General features: G+C 40.8%; 2 protein-coding genes across 4 annotated transcripts; both read right to left on the bottom strand.

Moving 5' to 3' along the window:
* Positions 1-2,225: 2,225 nt before the first annotated feature.
* On the bottom strand, positions 2,226-9,724 carry LOC118430140. The gene is made up of 8 exons (XM_035840850.1): positions 9,442-9,724; positions 8,915-9,355; positions 6,710-6,837; positions 6,215-6,443; positions 5,355-5,465; positions 4,365-4,478; positions 3,713-4,216; positions 2,226-3,063 (listed from the first exon to the last, which is right to left on the bottom strand). The coding sequence occupies exons 1-7, from the start codon at positions 9,722-9,724 to the stop codon at positions 3,957-3,959; spliced, it is 1,566 nt and encodes a 521-aa protein (XP_035696743.1). The 3' UTR covers positions 2,226-3,063; positions 3,713-3,956.
* A 1,551-nt stretch (positions 9,725-11,275) lies between these two features.
* On the bottom strand, positions 11,276-17,253 carry LOC118430393 (globin CTT-IIIA-like). Of its 3 annotated transcripts, none has more exons than XM_035841247.1 (5): positions 17,102-17,253; positions 16,250-16,394; positions 14,323-14,425; positions 13,103-13,204; positions 11,276-12,550 (listed from the first exon to the last, which is right to left on the bottom strand). In XM_035841247.1, exons 2-5 carry the CDS (start codon positions 16,345-16,347, stop codon positions 12,437-12,439), a joined length of 417 nt encoding a protein of 138 aa, XP_035697140.1. In that variant the 5' UTR covers positions 16,348-16,394; positions 17,102-17,253; the 3' UTR covers positions 11,276-12,436. The 3 variants fall into 3 exon arrangements, with proteins under 3 accessions (XP_035697140.1, XP_035697141.1, XP_035697142.1); XM_035841248.1 differs by having other exon boundaries at positions 16,250-16,400; positions 17,102-17,210; XM_035841249.1 differs by having other exon boundaries at positions 16,250-16,400; positions 17,093-17,168.
* Positions 17,254-20,137: the final 2,884 nt, after the last annotated feature.

The following is a 20,137-nucleotide window of genomic DNA, read 5'->3' as shown; positions in this document are numbered from 1 at the left end:
TGCCAATTCCGGTAAAAATATGTCCATAGTTTAAGTTATGATACTATTACCTCCATGAAAAATGGAGGGATAGTTTTTGGTGTGTCTGTGTGTTGTGTGTCTGCATGTCTGTCTGTGTTTCTGCATATTTGTGGCCAGCATAACTCTAGAACGTCTGGATTGATTGTAATGATATTTGGTATGTGGATAGGGGTTGGGAAGACGAAGGTCAAGGTCGATTTTGGGTCCCCTGGTGTGCGACCTTGGTACTGCATCAGAACTTCGATTTTTCGTATCTTGACCTGGACATGCTATGATTTTTTGGTGGCAGATAGCTTGTGATCTAAGGAAAAAGTGATGTATGTTTTGGCCCCCCTTGCCGCTTGCTCTGGAAGTGCAGGGGCATTCTGGTCAAAATCTTCCAAGGAGAATAAGGAAAACGTAGGAACGACGGATTTCCATGATATATAGCATGCAGGTATCTTTTAATAGCAGAGATGTACATATTGAGGTGCAAATTATGCATATTTGGGCTTAATTTGCATAATTATTTAAATATGTGTTAAAGGTGTACATAACCGGGCATGAATTATGCAGATGTGAAAGTCATTTGCATAATCAGAAAATTTCATGGAGGTATGAGGTCTCCGAACTCTTGTTTTGTTTGTTATTACCCGTGCCAGTCCATATGCTTAAGTGCATGGATTAAATTTACATAGTACCTTGATGATAAGACAAATAACTACTTTTTTTAGAAATAGGCAAGTGATAAGAATATAACTGTCCATTTCAAAATGAATCTATAATTGTTTGCTTAATTTCTATTTCATCATTTTGATTTCTTGTCTTTATTATTAGACTTAATTGACTTTTTTCCTGATAGCCGCATGTTCATTTACTTGCAGTGAGCACCCCTCGACATGCGGAGTGATACGTCTGTTAATGAGGACACTGCAAACCGCCGCTAAGCTGTTCTGTTACCTTGAAGTGTTTGTTAGGGCTATGAAGGAACGTCTAGCTCTATGAAGAACGTAAGGCAAAGGATTTTAGAATGAAAAATTAATAGAAATAAGTGTGGCATTAAAAACTATTGCCATGTCGACTGTAGTATTGTTTATAAGTATTAATGATTGTTGTTATAGGTGTGTTGTGTTTGTGTTCCACCCTTTCGCGTGGCTGTATGTATGAAGATTGTTTTAAGCGTTGGATGTTTGTACGGCATTGCTGTTAGCAAGAAATCGATCTCTTGTGACAAGTGACCTATTATAAATGTTTCTGATTGATTATACAAACGAGGACCTCATTTGCATAAAATATATCATTTGATCATCTTCTCTACCTCAATAACAATATGTTCAAAGTATGAAAGTTTTAGCAAAGAAAGCTATTGTAGCATTTTCTCATAAATCATTTAAATGAGACCCTAATTTGCACGACGTGCGTCCGCATGTTCAACTTAACGTACACGCCGCTGCCAAATGTCACAAGAATGGAGTTTTCGTCATTTAACACTATAATAACAGTTTCTCATTAATTAAGTAAATTAGGTAACGATTTGTATAATTGACGTCTATCAATAGTTCTCTCTTTTCTAGTTACATATGTCATGTTTGAGTGTCCTAGTAGTAATGAAATAGTGCGGCCTAATAAACTTCTCATTAATTATGCAAATTAGCCTTGGGTTTGTATTAATAGCTCTTATTTATGGAAGGCATCTCCGAAGTTATCTTCATATCAAATGACGATGATCCGTCAACCCCTTCCCGAGTTATTCCCTTCCAAAAGGATTGTGCAATTCCGCACGAGGGGAGGAATTGCTGTGGAATTTCGGAAATTGTTACCAATCGGATATATACTTAACCGTTAACCTAATATTTCTCTCTTTTTGAGTTACATATGACATATTTTTGAGCATTCTGACATGAAATGCATTGTATTCATAAAATGTCCTCTTTATTTATGCAAATAAGCCTCTAATTTGCATGATTAGCATTTAACCATTTAAGACATGTACATCTTTGAAGCTATCTTTCTTTCAAGTATCATGAAGATCTGTCAACCTATTCCCGAGTTATTCCCTTCTAAAGGGCTGATGGAACTACGTAGGCTTTTGAAAATTACTGACGTGCCAGAGAAAAATTCCTAACATGCCTGCGAATTTTGGGAATTCTTGTCAAACGGAGCACACTATATTAATAGGCTCACTATATTGATAGGCGTCGCCAAAAAATATAGAAAAAGAGAAATCTTGAAGCCACATTTTAATCTCTTGATTCCATAAATTAACAGAAAACACACTGCTATGTTTAGAGGCAAATATTTAAGATAGAAACAATCTGCACGAAAAAAAGCCATATGAGAGCAACTAAATATAGGCATTTAAATTTGAAAATGTGATTAACACACATGGTATAATAACAATTGATATAACGTTAGAACGTCCAGTAATAAAGGCCCCACCCTGCATTGTACCGCTTCTCCTTGCACATTGTACATGCTGCTCCACCAGAACATTTGGTAGTCTAAATTTGGGAACACCGATTCCATCATTCCGTTCTCTTTGGTAACATTCACTTAATAACTTGAAATTTTCTAACTTACTTAAACTGACTCTACTTGACCATTACAATATAGATCACTAATAAATAAGACAGGCGTCAGTCGATTTAGGATTATAGGTATCATTTTATAACTTCCTAATTCTTTCTATACTTGAGTCTGTCCATTGTAATGTAGGTCTCTTAAGCCAGGACTTAGATTTCTGATGTAAGATACGAAACAGACAGTCAAGCTACGTATTGTCTAAGAAAAAGAATATGGAAGGAATTTTACTAAATCTTAATTCTCACTCACAGTGTACAATATCATTCCTTCCTGTATACTGAATACTCTTTTAATGATATCATCTTTCTGGTATCAATTTCCTTCTCTTCGGCAGATCTAGCCATGGCTGTTATGCTTGTTGTTGTTACTTGGACCTTTGCAAATGTAGGGAAGCTTCCTCTCACATGGAATCTTCTTCCACATGCCTCTTTGCACCTTCATTTGCGTGAACGACCATCCTCCACTTAAGACTGTTGTCGCCTGTTGAAAAAAAGATCAACCCCAAAATGGTTATGCACTCAAGGCTAGTTGCGCACCATTTCTATGTATTACTTTTCTGTGTCTTAAAAAGCTTTCGCCATGAAATTGATTATAAGTAACGTTATTGGTCTATAATGGCTAAGTTGGGATGGCGAGTGATCTTAAAATACAATTGCACCCTGGCAAGGAAGAAGCAAATGAAATTAACATCGATGTATTTGACTTAAAGCAATGCTTTATTCCAAAGCAGGACATATTATTGATTGAAAGAAACTTAAGATTTGATCTGTTATATTTCAGGCTATAAAACAAATCATCCATAATTCTAAAACTGAACACTCAATTGATATATGCAGGGGCACCATTGAAAGGTTAAGGGGTCTTCCATGAACTGAAACCAGAAAGTCAACTGTGAGCTAAGTTGAGCTCGTGATTTCTGAGCCCTCAGTAGTTCCAAGATGAGCTACAGGGACATCCTGGTCACAGATTATATCAACAGAAGGCTACATTCGTTCAAGCGGCTCTAGAAACTTTTAGCAACCGTTAGCCCCTACCCCACCCCCTGCTTCCATGTCTGTAAGATAACTTTCGATAACAAGGTGCGACACAACCCTGCCTAATCTACTGAGTAGTAAACAGGTCAACGCACCTTGGGGTACACACCGACACATCTGTACCCACTGTCAATGGCCATAAGTACGTCTACGACTGTAGATATACCAAGTTGGATACTGTCTACTGGAGCCCAGTTTGTGTAAGATGTTCCTGACCCATCCGTCCACTTCAGATGCTGATCATGAGTGCGGCTATCGAACCGTAGTCCAACCCATAGCCAGTGGGCGAAGGGCATCCATTTAGAACCTGTAATTACAGGAATACGTATAATATGTGCTTTACGTTTGGGACCGCATCTGCAAGCAGCGACACCTATAGTTGCAGTGCAGGAATGTGATAAAGAGTTGCATATCACTCACTAGCTGCAGAGATAAGATCTTCAATGAACTTGTTCTCGCTCCTGTCTCTGATAGAAGCAAGGCTTGTACCCAGTGCGAGTGCATCACACCCCGGCTTGCCGTAACCCAGTCAACTTCTTCTTTTATCACCCTGTAGCAGTGGTTGTTATACTCTGTCCAACCGCTATGGCACGGGCCGGCTGTGAGAAACAATGGTATGATTCGTCAACAAAAACAAAAAAAATCAGTCTTTGCTGCAGTGTACAATGTTGTTATTTTATTCTTATTACCTCCTGTGCCTTACAGTTTAATTATGGTATCTTTGGAAAATCTTCAAACTGTACTTACCTGAGTCCTGGCAATTTCGTCCAGTCCATCCATGTGAGCAGGTACAGTTGTATCCGCCATCTTTGTTCTCACATCGCCCATGTAAGCATGGTTTCATGGTACACTCGTTGATATCTTTGCAACAAAAGCCGATAAAATGGTCAAGTTAGCTCTGCTCAGAATGTCAATATGCAGATGGTAAGAGTTAGTATCAAATAAGACAATTGGACAAAGATGAAAAATATTCTTCCGAAAGACATATACAAAGAAAAGCTATACAAAATGTAGAACAAGCCAAGTCAGCGTTACTATACTAGTACATAAAAGAACCCCACCTTGCTGACAGTTCTGTCCAGTCCATCCAGGTGAGCAGGTACATTTGTATCCGCCATCTTTGTTCTCACAGCGTCCACTTAGGCATGGTTTCATGGTACACTCGTTGATATCTGCACGATAATAGATGATGCAAGTATTTCATGTTTTTGAATATCACAGAGTAGACATATGTATCAACCTGAAAATATTTCCTCATCCAAGTCATCATTACTATACATGTACTACCTTGCTCGCATATCTGTCCAGTCCATCCAGGTGAGCAGGTACATTTGTATCCTCCATCTTGGTTCACACAGTGCCCATGCTCACATGGTTTCCCGGTACACTCGTTGATATCTGTACAATAAAAGACGATAAATTGTTAAGTTAGCCCTGATATGATGCAGGTGCAGTTATATCTGCCATCTTTGTTCATACAGCGCCCAAGTTCACATGGTTTTCTGGTACACTCGTTTATATCTGTACAATAAAAGACGATGAAATTGTAAAGTTAGCATGCCTAGGGCCTGTGGGAAAACATGTGAGCATCATTTTGAAAACTACCAATTCAACCGGGCAAGCACAAAAGTCTTCTCCAGAAGAAAGAGTGAGAGAGAGGCAGAAGTAATGTAGTTGACGTTATGTATTGACAAGGCAACAAGTTTCTTCAGCAAAGCCACATATCAAGGACCCCACCTTGCTGACAGTTCTGTCCAGTCCATCCAGGTGAGCAGGTACAATCGTATGCTCCACCGTTGCTCACACAGGTCCCATGCTGGCAGGGGTTCCTTATACACTCGTCAATAGCTGTGCAGAAGATATCATTTCATGGAAATTTTAACTCTGGTTGGACATCCAAACTATCATATTTGAGTAAGCAGGTACATTTATATCCGCCTTCTTGACCCTGTTGACAAGGCATTCTCACGTACTCAATATTCTCTATTTCATAGCATGGAAATGTGATTTTTTAAAAAGTGAGACATACAGTTTCCACATACACGGGTTATTCCCATCAATATTAAATCATCCCTTTAAAAAAATCAATATTCAAAAGCATTGTTTTTGGAAACTGACAGTAAGGAGGGTCGTGGCAAGTTGTAGCTAAGCACGCATGCGCCAGGGTCAAAGGTGAAGGCCCCTACTTTGTAAACATTTCTTATCTTGAAATGTGTAACAACATCCAGACGTGTTGGGCATCCGCCTTTGACACTGCCCATACCAGTACTGTACATGTACTTAGAATTGTAAACCTCTTTATGCAGATGTGTAACATACATTCTCATAATTCCACCAGGTACCATTATACCGCCACCTCAAAGAACGTTGTTGAAGAGGCCTTCTCAAGATTGTCTTCAACACCTAAATACCTGAATTGTATTACACTTAAGATATTTAACATGCGGTGTTCAAGACAATCATGGGAAGATCTCTATACTAACGTTGTTTTAGGTGGCGGTATAAGGGCACCCGGTAGAATTATGATAGTCGATGTTAACTGTATCAACCATACCTTTACACAGATCATTATTTACAAACAGTCACTATCTACAAACCCGTTGTTGATAGAGATGCCGATGTGAGGGTAACGGGGGAGATGTCATCGTCTCCGCTGGTTGTAGTCACGAATTCTTTTAATGCCAGCATCGACGGTGAAGAGAATAAAGTCGAGTTTACAACAGTCGAGATGTTTTCTGCGTAGAACTCGGTGAACGATGGAGTAAAGAAAGGCTTCTTCAGCTTGTCTCCGTTTATCATATCGCCTTGAGGTTTGGAATCGTGTTCCTGTGTGACAAACACGTGTGCAGCATTTTAGAAAATCTTGTAGAGTTTAGGCTTTGTTATGATGTATTTTGCTGTATTAAAACACAGTTGTGGAGGGGGGGGGTCAAGGTCAATCCTGTATTGTGAGAACCTTGTGACCTAAAAGTACCAAAATATCCTCCACAGATACAGACAATGGTACAGCATGGTTTGAGTGATTTTACAAATGACTCTTCTGTCCCATCAAAGTTTTAATTGAGAGCAAGAGTGATTGAATATTTGCCTACCTTACTCTCAGATCCGAGATAAGTTGACAGGACTACAGCGTTAACAACTGCCACTATCACCACGAGTCCGCAGCCCAGTGCATAGACTCTCCTGGATTTAAACTTACTCCACATTTCCGTGACGCACCCTGAGATGTAAAATGAGGCGTCATATTACATCAATCGTAAACTTGAGAGACCTCTTACTTCCATGAAATAGTTTATTTTTGAAAGCTAGATTTCGGCTACCTCATACCTCCATGAAATATTTAGAGCTGTAAAAGTGGTAAATTTCATGCAATTGACTAACGCATTAAGATAATTTATGCATTGTGTTGTTCATCATTGACTAACGTACACATGCCACAATAATAACATTCCCATCATTAATCATAAAGTGGTTTTGCAATCTTTACAAGAATTGTGCAAATAAGTTCCTAATTACCATATTTGGTATCTGCTTATATTCCACCTATCATAATTATCATGTGTTACATTTATTGAAGTCCAGTTCTTGAAAACAATGGAATTATACAATTTCCTCATTAATTATGCAAACCAAGTCCTCATTTGAATAACATGTACATCATTATGAACATCTTTGCCTAAGGTACCCACATGCCTAATATGATGCCAATCCGTCAATCCTTTCTGCAGTTATCCTCTTTGGAATGTCTTGACAAAAACTCCCCTACAGTTCCGAGGCTGAAACCTGCCTCACTTTGTCATGACACTAAAAGCTATCTACCACCCAAATGTCAAGACAATATCATGTCCGGGACAATAGATACATAGAAAAAACTACTATGGTAGAATATTCTCATTAATTATGCTAATGTGTTCCTATTTTGCATAATTGGTATTTCATTTTCTACAACATTGTCTAAGGTACCTACATACCAAAAATTATGAAAATCCGTTGTTCCCTTCTTGAGTTATCGTCTTCAGGAGTTTTTGACAAAAATGCCTCTGCTTTCCCAAAACTAGCCGAAAGGGGGCCCAAACTTATGTCACTTATTTCTGAGCACAAGAGCTACCTAACATCCCAAAATCGTGACCATAGGTTGTTCAGAACACGAGATAGCAAAACCAGAAGTTGCGCTGCAGTACCAAGGGAAGTACCCCAAATCTAATCATTTCCAGCTTTCATCACACCCTACCAACACACCAAGTATGAAACCAATCCACCCAGTCGTTCGTGAGTTATCTTGTTTACACAAACACACGCACACACACGCACACACAGACAGACAAACGCTGGGTAAAATATAACCTCCATCACAGACAGACAAACGCTGGGTAAAATCTAGCCTCCATGACATTTCATGGAAGTAATGACTTACATATCTAGATAATAATCTATGCATGGATATGTACCTTGTAGTCGTCCCAAAACTTACCCACATACCAAATATCATTACAATCCATCAGTAGGTTCTTATTTATGCTGGCCACAAAAATATAAACAGACATACTGACACAAACACGGGCAGAGAGAGAGACAGACGCACACACCAAACACCCCCCCCCCCACACACACACACCAAACACTCCCCCCTCACACACACACCAAACACACTACACACGTGCACGTACACAAACACCGTGAGGCAGACAGAAAGACACGCACCATACACATCAAACACAAAACACACGCACCATACACACTCACACACACACACACACACGCGCGCGCGCGCGCACACACACACACAGGCACACACACACACAGGCACACACAAAGAAAGAGAGAGCGAAACCACACACAAAACACATCCCTATATTTCCATTGCGATAACGCTACTTTCTATCGCTGAAATATGTTAATTTCGTATCGCGATCTCTGAATGCCTTTTTTCATGCCGCACAAACAACACCTACCATTTCATACTACATCGCCCTCTCACGTAGTTACTTAATATGTATTAAAACATTAAAGTACTACCAACAGAATGATATGAGACTCCAAGAATAACCAATAAATCCTACAATCTGTGTTGTAAAAGATGATAAGAAATTGCACTAGTTTTCATAATTTGGCTCACTCTAGGGCACCTTAAACAAAGCATAATATCATTACAAGTGCCTCGTTATTGTGCACGCTTGCATCTGTGTGTGAGAGGACAAAATAGTTGCTTACATATCTACAAAACGCAAACATATACAACACTACAACAGTATAGTCTTATATTGTGACAAATTATATATCCAACGGCTTGGACCTACCTTTAGCATCAAGACCAGAGCAGCAATTCTTCTCATCTTTACCCCTGTATGTATCGTCTGGTTTGTAGCTGTCATCTGGGTGGGTTTCTTCCTTGTACCCTCCATAGTCCACCACATGATCTCCCATGTCAAGATGGCGGACTCGAGGCGGGGACATTTCACGTTTAAGTCCAGAGCTGGACACGTTAGATACATCTTTCTTGTCCACGTCTTTGGACTCTTTTTTACGATCGCGACGTGGTGGTACTTCAGGTTCTTTGCGCTTCAACCCGGAGCTCAATGCAAAACAATTCTTACCGTCTTCGTACTTCTTGTCTACGTCTTCGTACTTCTTGTCTACGTCTTCGTACTTCTTGTCTACGTCTTCGTACTTCTTGTCTTCGTCTTTGTACTTCTTGTCTTCGTCTTTGTCATGATGACGAGGTGGTGGTACTCTGGGGACTTTTCGTCTTTGTCATGATGACGAGGTGGTGGTACTCTGGGGACTTTGCGCTTCAACCCGGAGCTCAATGCAAAACAATTCTTACCGTCTTCGTACTTCTTGTCTACGTCTTCGTACTTCTTGTCTACGTCTTCGTACTTCTTGTCTTCGTCTTTGTACTTCTTGTCTACGTCTTCGTACTTCTTGTCTTCGTCTTTGTACTTCTGGTCTTCGTCTTTGTCACGATGACGAGTTGGTGGTACTCTGGGGACTTGCCGCTTCAGCCCGGAACTCAGCACAAAGACATCTTTGCCATCCCTTTCTTCGTACCTCTTGTCTACGTCTTCGTACTCATGTACCGAAGATCCCTCGGCGCCATTTCTTGCCATCTTTCAATTTGGAACAACCCAGAACTGTTAAGCATCACAAAAGAATGGTTTTAGACAGATTTCAGGCTATGGTCTAATGCAATCAACATCAATAGTGTAAGTTGTGCTGGTTACAATCGGACTAACCTATAATATATCATTTTGATAGATCTAGGAATTAGAAAGCTTGTGTATTAAATAGGGCTGGGTATCGGTACAGCGTACCGGTACAAAACCGGTTTTTCTTATTGGACCGGTCCAGAAAAACCGGACCTGAAAAAATTAGTTGGACCGGATGTTGGACCGATTAGAAAATTAACATACTATTTGATCAGGCATTCACACTTTTTGGCGTTTGCAGGTGGAAGAAAATAACAAGAGTGGAGTAGAGTAGAGTTTATAGTCATTTTTACCAAGTTTTACAGTAAATCGTACATGCGCAGATAACGTTGTAGGATTTTAACAGGCCAGTGTAAGTCTAATACTCCACCAAACAGATTTCTTTGTAGTGAAATGGACCATTGGTGTGAGTTATACTGAATCAGGTCCAGGTTCAGGTCCGGACCTGGACCTGATCCTCTGGACCTGAACCGGACCTGGACCTGAATTTTCTGTACCGGTACCCAGCCCTAGTATTAAAGCTTGAATTCTTCCCTCCCACGGCAAAAGGCCCTGTCTAGATATTAGAGTTAATCTAAGGGCACAACCCGCCGTACGTGTCCGGTTTTTTTTTTCCGGGGAGGCCACGTCCGCCCCGTAATACTGAAAACGTTCAGGCTGTACAGGGCAGGCGCGTCGCCCGTACTCGCACTTGCCGGGGGCAAGTCCACAGACCCATGACACACAAAGTTTTGCCTGCACGTAAAGTTCTACGGCATGTCTGTGTGCTCCAAAATCCGTCGGATTCCCTACGAGTTCGTACGGAGGCGGTACTTACCACTTACGGATCCCAAAAGATTGTCCACGTTTTGGCACATATACAGCACGTATTTGCACGTACGGCGGGTTGTGCCCTTGGCTTTAAGCAACCGAGTTTAGGGATCACGGACACCGTAGCGTGACCTAGACTTGCACTTACATCCTCCAGCGCCCGTAACTCGGGTAGGATGCTTCAGTCGACTGTAAGGGAAGCAGACACCTCTTTCTGCTGTGTAGATTGCGACGGACTGATCCTAACAACTACCTCACTGCAATCCACTGCGGCTACATGTATGATCGATCACGTACTTCTATACCGCGTAGCTCCTGCTGGAACGCCGCCCCAAACACCAGACGAATCAAGAGACTTAAAAGTGTTCAGAGGCACTTTCATACTGAGTGTGATTGGATTTATGTTATTCCTCGTTCTTACTTTATTATACATGTATATACACGCAATGCACACAGCTCACACATGTAAGTATGAATACTCAAATCCTTGTTTTCATAACCTTTCGACTTTTTTGTTCTAGCCTTATTTAGCCATAATCAAAGTTTCATACGCCATATTCGTAGAAATATGGCGTATTCGTAGAAATATTCAGCTATTGCCAACACAATAGCAAAGTAAATACACAGCAACACATCGCGTTATAACGACTTTTGACAGTTTAATGTGAAGGATTGGTTACACTTGCAGGACATTAACAATTACAGTCAGTAGGAAAAGGCACAGAATGGAGGGTGTATAAACGATGCTTGCCTGTATCTAAAGTAAAAAAAGGTAACCCTTTTATCTAGATTATACGCAAACAATGAGAGAACAGCTTTTCTAGTCCGTAAGAAGAAACTTGAGAAGAAATCGTCTCGTAGCACACCCTGTACGTAATCAGCACACACTGTATACCCAATGATACCTTCAAAACTGAAATCCAAAATATGAACACTGCCTAATGCATCCAATGAGACCAATGGGTCATTTGAACCACCGTACTTGTACATACGATGCATCGAGGGCACATCAAATTGGATTTCCTTGAAAACCACGTTCAACAATTTCTGCCTTAACATACATACTTTGAATTACTGTATAAAGTTATAGGCCTTCCCGTTGCTATGGAGGTATATTGTAGTAGCAACGGTTGCCACAGAAACTCACTAGGCACTTTTTTGGACAAGCATTACTCAAGTAATGCTGCTTTATTTTGATTTGGATTCGGAGCATAATAGGCTAATTTGCATAGACTTGCATAAAGAGGCTTACAATCACGATTTCCCAACCCATGTCATAGAACATCATACCTAAAATGATTGGGAGACACCAAACTATTATTCTATGATAGTGGCTTGGTTATGTACAGGGTGCGACACGTTTCTCATTTGTCTAGGCCTCTTCTGAGGATCTCCTCCTGGACTATTCAAACAGCACTTTCTCACGGCAATGAAACAACATCTCAAAACACCCATAGTCGTGTTGTACAGACCATTTCACTCAGAGACTTAACTGTTAAGTTTACACTGTTGTATCCTTTCCCAGCTCAGAATATTAAACACTTTTGGGCACGCAAATCACACAAACATATGCTTTACGTCCAATCTGTGTCTGTATGTAATATGTCCCACACCCGCCTTGCTGTTCTCGGGAAAGATTAGATGTTCAAGAAAAATAACTATGAACTATTTTGCTCTTTCCCCATGAAACCCCTACTGTGCAAATAAAGCCATATAGTGAAGGGGAAAAGCCTGTCCACTTTTGGACGTAATAAAACACGTCGTGGGTCCGTTGTATTTCATGAAGGTCACGCTAGATGGCGCTCAGTAGCCGGACTTGTGGACCTCCATGAAGTGGTCGAATAGTTTATTCCAGGCAGGCACAGCACCGCCCTCTCCCGCGTCATTCAACACGGCCACAAGGGCGCCCCTCATCGCCTGCGTCAGAACAAAATGATAAGTAGTATTACTTTATCTTATGGCGCAAATACAAATGCAAATACGTTTCTTTGTCTTGTGACTCTTCCTTGGGCCTTCCTAGTATTGGTTCAGCCTATATTTTTAACGTGGATCGATGCATTTACGTGACTATGACGAACATATTGTCGATGTGCTGTCGTAGGAGTATACGTACTAATTTGACTTGTTTGTCTTGTTTATTCATTTATTGAACCAGAGGGATACATACTAGTATCTATCACCTTTAATCGGCGGTTTTCAATACTGCCCTGGTGGGGAACCTCAGACATTAAATGAAATCAATGGTGCAAACAAAATGTAACACATACTACTTAAGTTACAAAGGTTTGAAAATGCTTATAAGTAAAGCACAGCATGAGCTTGTAACGACTTTCACAAAATACTATACCATAATGTAACATAGAAATAAATTAGATCAGAATGGAATAATAATAAAAGCTCTGATGCACAAGCTGGATACTGCCCATGCTTGCGAATGTCGACGTTGCAACATAAGGCAGCGTAACTTACGCCGATCTGGTCGTTCGACATCCCCAGGCCCTTGTGCATCGTTCCGGTGCTCTTGGCAGCTCCCTCATCACCTTTGATAAATTTGTCCAACACCGTGCACACCTTTCAAAAATAAAATAAAATCATTCATTTATTCAAATACAATTCAATATGTACATCTGGGTTAAATAACGGATAACATTCATCACTCTTCTTCAGCGTCACTAGAATAAACTGGCAATTTATTCACTTCTTCAGAAATTGTACAAACATTGTGGTATATTACAAAGGCCGTGAGTATCATGTGTGAATGAGTTTTTCTTTAAGATTATCTCTTACCCCAAAACTGCGCATTTTCAGTCACATCATAGTGATCAATTCATTTTGTATGCCACGCCACAGGACTGACCTAAAACATTCACACAAACCTAAACAGTTCTCCTTTGATACTTAATTGCTTATCACATTTATTCGGTTCTAAATAGAATTTTAGGATAGAAAACGTCATAGTTGGAAAAGTTGTAGTAACTTGTTTTTGAAATGTTGTCATTATAGTAGCCTATTTTGCTAATTAAAAATGTCAGAGAGCTTTCACATATTTTTTCACTAGAAAACACAAATTTATTTGTCAAACCAAGGAGGCTGAATCCCCTATTCAACCTCCTTGGTCAAACGAGCTTTTTTATAAAATCAACTCCCATTTAGCTTTCCCCCAAACCACACAAATTTAGGATCAAATGACAACAAACAAATATATTTACTAGGTTGAAGCGTCTGACCGTCTCCAAAATCATATCCAGTTGCTTGAGTAACTCCTTTTTGTTGTATCTTATTACCTGGATGTCTATTCGTCATCGATATTTTATAACTAGTGTTGTGCACCGAGAGATGTAGCAATTTTGAGTAGCGTAGACTGATCCCAAAGTCCATTAAGAGATGCAAAACAAAAACATAATAATGCAAATATTTGACGAACATGCAGCCGTTCTCTTATTGATCGATTTCCTAATTCCATGCTATCATTGGTTGAACTGCTTATTTTGATGTTGTTGTTGTCCTTGTTTAACGTCTATTTCACCGCTAGACATGGTCTCTTGGTATTGCGTTTGTATTTTGATAGACTGTCTTTTGTTTGCCTCATTGACCTCGTTTTCGATCTATCATGGCCGCTACGTGAGAAAGGTGTATTGTAATGTAGATGTCATCTGCATAATTTGAATAATTTTTCAGTTTCTCCTTACCTTTTTACCATGGGCACGCATGTCGGCATTTCCCGGAAGAGAGGCTTCGGGGATGTCCTTGAATTTCTTGAAGTTTGCCTTGATGTTGGGATCCTTCAGGAGCCTACGTTAAGCAGAGACAGAGTTATCAGGGGAGGGGGGATTTCACATACACAAATCTTGCATCAAGGCAACTTCGTTAACATGTCCCTGTGGTCGAGCGGTTAAGGTGCACTCTCACTGCACTTGTGTCACGCTTGCGCCGCTGCGGGGTTCGAAAAATACTCAACGGTTTAAGTTGCAGGTGCCGATGCGAAGACGTGTAAGCAAGGCGTATATATATGTCACAGTAGAGATCACGATCCAGTAGAATCGTCGATTCTCCTAGGAGAGATCGCGATCGGAGCTGGTCCTAGGGCCAACTCCGATTGGGATCTCTCCTTGGAGAATCAACGATTCTACTAGTACAGATTGCGATCGGGATCTCTCCTAAGACCAACTCCGATCCAAACTCAAATGTTGCTAAGATATGGGAAACAGACTGTGATCGGGATCTGTCCTAGGACAATCGGCGATTCTACTAGTACAGATTGCGATCGGGATCTCTCCTAGGACCAACTCCAATCCAAACTCAAATGATGCTAAGATATAGGAAACAGCAATACGTTTTTTTGATAAACAATGATTTTATTTAGTATCAATGCAAACCTACTAACTCATTACCAACTACACTCAAGCCATTGTCACTTCTACAATGTTAACTTCACTCAAGACTACCACACTAGGGTCACTTCTTCAGCTTTACTCAAGGTACACTATAGTATATAGCATCACTTTCATGGTAAATTTCATGTGAGTATGTTATCTGATAAAGTAATTTCTGATAAAGAAGTGGCAAAAATGTTATAATAGACTTGTCCTGAATCATTTCACAGTCTTAGAAGAACAATAACCATTGTTAAGTGATCAACAGGTGTCAAAATACCAAGCAGAGTTTCAAGATATTACTCACAATCTCACACCTATTGCGTACATTTCACAAGTAGGCTTGTGACAAGTAATGAGTTAGTAGGTTTGCATTAATACTAAATACATTGTACAATCATTGTTTATCAAAACAAGTATTGCTGTTTCCTATATCTTAGCATCATTTGAGTTTGGATTCGAGTTGGTCCTAGGAGAGATCCCGATCGCAATCTTTACTAGTAGAATCGTTGATTCTCCTAGGAGAGATCCCGATCGCACTCTGTTTCCCATATCTTAGCATCATTTGAGTTTGGATCGGAGTTGGCCCTAGGAGAGACCCCGATCGCAATCTATACTAGTAGAATCGCCGATTCTCCTAGGAGAGATCCCGATCGGAGTTGGCCCTAGGACCAGCTCCTATCGCAATCTCTCCTAGGAGAATCGACGATTCTACTGGATCGTGATCTCTACTGTGACATATATATGCGAATGTAATAGCTGGGCGAACCGATTGACCAAACATTTTCTGAACAAAAAAGGGGAGGGGGGGCGAATCCACTACCTGATGGCACACAAAGTTTTGCCTGCACGTCAAGTTCTACGGCGTGCCCAAAAGATTACCCACATTTTGGCACGTAGACATTTTGGCACTATGGGGTCCAAGAACAAAATCGATGGACGATCAGTGTGCCATTCAGTGCGCACTACTGGTTTCGCCGCAACCCAAGTACTCGACCTTCCACGCGAATAGAGCTTGGAATTCATGCCCGTCAGAGAAAATTTAGAATACGACAAAAAAAGCAACTATAGATTAAAAAATCAAAGGCAAAACTCCCTCTCCTATAGAAACTCTGACGCCATCAGCGCTCTACCAAAAAATAAACGCCGCCGGTCCAGAAGTTCGGAAAGTGGCTAACGCAGTTCGTTTAGAAAGTACTGAAGTAGTGAAAAATGCCAGACTAAGAATCAAATAAACACTTACGCAAGAAACACTTTCTCTCCTGCGTCCTCAAAGGACGACGCGGTCAGTTTTGCCCAGGCCTGTTTCACAGTCGCCAGCTCGGCTGCAGACAGCGCCATTTTACCTCTTGTCTTGGGGAGTGTAGACACAACAGTGAATGCCAAGTCTGAAATTTCAAGGAGACGACATTCAGTCAACAAAAAAGATGCACGACAAAAAATTAATTAAGCAATTACGTCTACAGCGGATTTATTTTTGTTAGTCTAAGAAGAAAAAAGTAACAGCAAAGTCGATGTACATGAAAAGAGGAACGCTTTAAAAGCACAGTATTTTAAAGAGGTGTATATGGTAAAATTTTAGTCGACAACAATGCCGTTTTTGTAAAAACTTGATATGAAGAGATAGTGACGCTTTAAAACCTTCCAAAGGGAGTCTGTATGGTACGTGTAAGAGTAATTCCCCCAAAACAAATGTTGTGGTTTGGTTACACGACCGACCCTGACCAAAACCTGCCGACTCTTTTTATGGTCGGCCGCGTCGGCCGCTAGCAAGGGGACATCAACTTGTCAATTTGACTTCTGAGTGACAAAAAATCGTTGTCCAACCATGGTCCACTCATTTCTTATGAAATAGAAAATTTTACTCGTACAGTTGTACAATGTATATCTGTATGACTAGAAATTATGTTGAAAAATATCGATGCCTAATGCATTTTAGTTTTACATGTTATTTTTTTATTTAGTTTTACATTGTTTATATTGTTTACCGTATATCAATTCGGCCAAAATCTACCAAAAAGCGAAAACTTACTTCCGACCCCAAATTATTAGGATTTTAAAAGGAAACGCAACATTTACCCCCAGTCTATCGTACCTTCGATGGATTGTTTCAGTGCTGGCTTGCCGGTAGTTCTCGCTGCCTGTACGCGTAGCCGCACTGGGTTCCTCCCCTTTTATACAGAAAGTCGCCTTCATACTGCACGTACACCGTAACTCGAGATTTCCAGATGAAAAGGCACTCTTTCAGGAGGCCGGTGGACTACGTGCCCATTGACAGGCGTACCACTGAAAAACAACAAATTCTTACTTATTTGGTAATGCTAACCCTTGCCGAGTCCCTCTTGGAGGTTTGGAGTATAGCGTTTCTGTTATGTCCCAGTCTCAGTACAAACTCGGTCAGTTTAATGCGCATGTCTGAAGTTCCACCACAGTAGACGGTATGATGACGCATGCGTTCTTTGTGAAGATCGACTTTTCAAGGTCACCATACACATAATGGTTTATTTGTCAACATGTCATACAGCTGGCAGCCTCACGGCTGAAAGGTGTAGTAACCTTACATTCGGATTTATTGAAGCACGGTAAAATTACTAACACATCAAAATAACAAGTGTAGTTTGAAATACAAGTTCAATGTAGACACTCAATTGAAAGATTTTAAAGTAGGCGTGGTATTGCATTTGTAGTAACATCATACGGCGATCGCGCGGCGCTCTCACTGCGACCTGACTAGGATATGTGAAACCTTCATTTTCATACTATACATACAGGTACATCATACAAAATGCAAAAGTGTGACCTAAAAGACAACAAAACGCACAAAGTTTGAAAATATCCGTTTCTTTTCTACACAATTCGTTGTGCAATATGTCAAATTTTGGGTCGCAGCGAGAGCGCGACGAGAGCGCCGTCCTAGTGGAAAGGGTGGTATCACGAAGAGTTGGCGAATAGTAGTGAACAGGTTTCAGAGACTGTATTCATATTCTGTTTCGCGTTTACACTTAGTCTAGTGGCACGAGGAATTTAACAGTCTGGTGAGGAATCGTATGCTTCTATTTTGAAGACGGTAAGTTCTAGCAAAGATCATGAGTTTACGACCGCTGATCTCTCCACGGAACAGGGGGAGCCATTCACGAAAAGGGGAGAGTCAAATAGACCGCGACCGAACTTGCTGCATAAGGCTGAAGTGGTGTACTAGAATACTAGAATGCTAGAATTATTTGAAGTCTGGTTTGGATCGGGTCCAATATTGTTGCAGTAGACAATGTTGACCTGAAGCTTTATAAAAGTTTAGTGTCTATCAAAGTTAATAGGACCCTTTTCGTGTATGCATATGCAATAAGTGTCAGACTATTTATGCAGTAATAAGATATTGAAGGTATTTGAGTAATTACAGGGTGGGTTTGCTAGCACTTTGGCTTTGCATAACCATGTTCAGTCAGAATATGTACTGAGTCTAGACAATCCTATTTATACATGTAACGTTAGACTTGGATAAGTGAACATCGGAACGAAAGCGCTCGTAAATATTCCTTAATACACTTTTCTGGAGTCCAGTCTTGTCCGCTTTAGTCCGCTCCCGAAAGCCACTACCCGCCAACGTAGCGACCTTAAGGAGCGGAGTAAAGCGGACAAGGCTGGATAATGTTAGTCTCTACCAGACTGACTACGCTGGCCATTATAGGGAGAATGATTTGCCAGGTGAGTTTTGCTACCAGAGGAGTTGGTCGCCCGCTCCGGAGGGGAAACGTGAACCAAAGCGTCAACTGACTCCCTTGGCCAATTTTCCGATATTTTGCCGAATTCTACGATCCCCCGGCACCCTCGTAGGAAGGCCTGGTGGAGGCTAGGATAAAGTATTGATCTTTGTAGTGCTATAGTCCTTCAAATGCAGACAAAAAACACTCAAATTATAACCTTCTTGGGTGAGGTACAATCGGCACATTCTACATCAACAAAACTCTGTATATTTATCGCTAAATATCGTCAACGTCTTTTTTTTAGATACTGGACTCTTTTTATGTATTTGTTTATTTAGTTTTACCATATTCGTGGAAGGACTGACATATAACAGGTGACTACCTCCTTTGCAAGATGTCAACCCTGAGACCCGACTGTAAAGTATGATCCACTCACACCGAGAAAGACCCCTCTTCTTTTGAGTGACGGGAGGGGGTCTGGTTGACTAATTAACGGCACAGTTTTAGGTTACATAGGTGACATAGTTTTCAAGCCTCTATATGACCCTACGTTGTTTGCCTGTATTCAATTTCAGTGGCGTTTTGTACGACTCTTTCTAGTTGTGTGCGTTTTTAGGGGGTGGGAGTGGTAGGGGATGTTTCCGTCAAATTTCGAACAACAGCCAGATAAACGTTTGATAATCATTGAAATATCAGACAGTACATGACACATTGATATGGGTAAATGAGGCTAGTTGACAAAAACATATATGTACATGTTTGTGTATTACATGTACTGACATCGGCGGTATCGTGTACATTGTACCACTTGTAATTGATTCTCACAGGAGCATTGTGCTTATGAAACTAAAGTGAGCCAGTACAGTACTTGAGTTTCTAATTTTAGAATATACAGAAGGGAACGCTGAAATCCGCACATAGCAGTAGTAAGTAAAGGTGGTCTCTCACTGCACATGGGGAACCGGTGCGGCACTGTGGGGTTCGTAGATGACTCAACGAATTTCAGAGATAAAGAACGAATTTTCTTCTGTTTTGTGTATTTTGTTGTCTGCTATCTGTCATACTTTTATGTAATCGCGCAAATAACGAAACAGTGCCGCAGTGAACGAACCCCGCAGTGCCGCAAGTGTGACCCAAGTGTAGTGAGAGTCCACCTAAGTAAATCGATGTACGGAGTTATCCCGCGCCATTGTGGTTTAATACTTATACCGCCCCTTGCGGGGTGACAGACATTACTCTTTCTTTGCCTTTGGCTGATACAAGACGGGGTGCGCCAGGTGTCCCCGTCGGGTGAATGATGTAAATCACACGTACTGTATGGCTGAGACGAGGGGTCTACCGAAAGTGCGAAAAGGAACGAAAAGGAACGAAAAATAACGAAAAATAACGAAAGGGAACGAAAAGGAACGAAAAGGAACGAAAAGGAACGA

This window comes from Branchiostoma floridae, chromosome 14, assembly GCF_000003815.2.
Source record: "Branchiostoma floridae strain S238N-H82 chromosome 14, Bfl_VNyyK, whole genome shotgun sequence".
Lineage (NCBI taxonomy): Eukaryota > Metazoa > Chordata > Leptocardii > Amphioxiformes > Branchiostomatidae > Branchiostoma > Branchiostoma floridae.
This window is presented reverse-complemented; position numbering and strand designations above follow the sequence as displayed.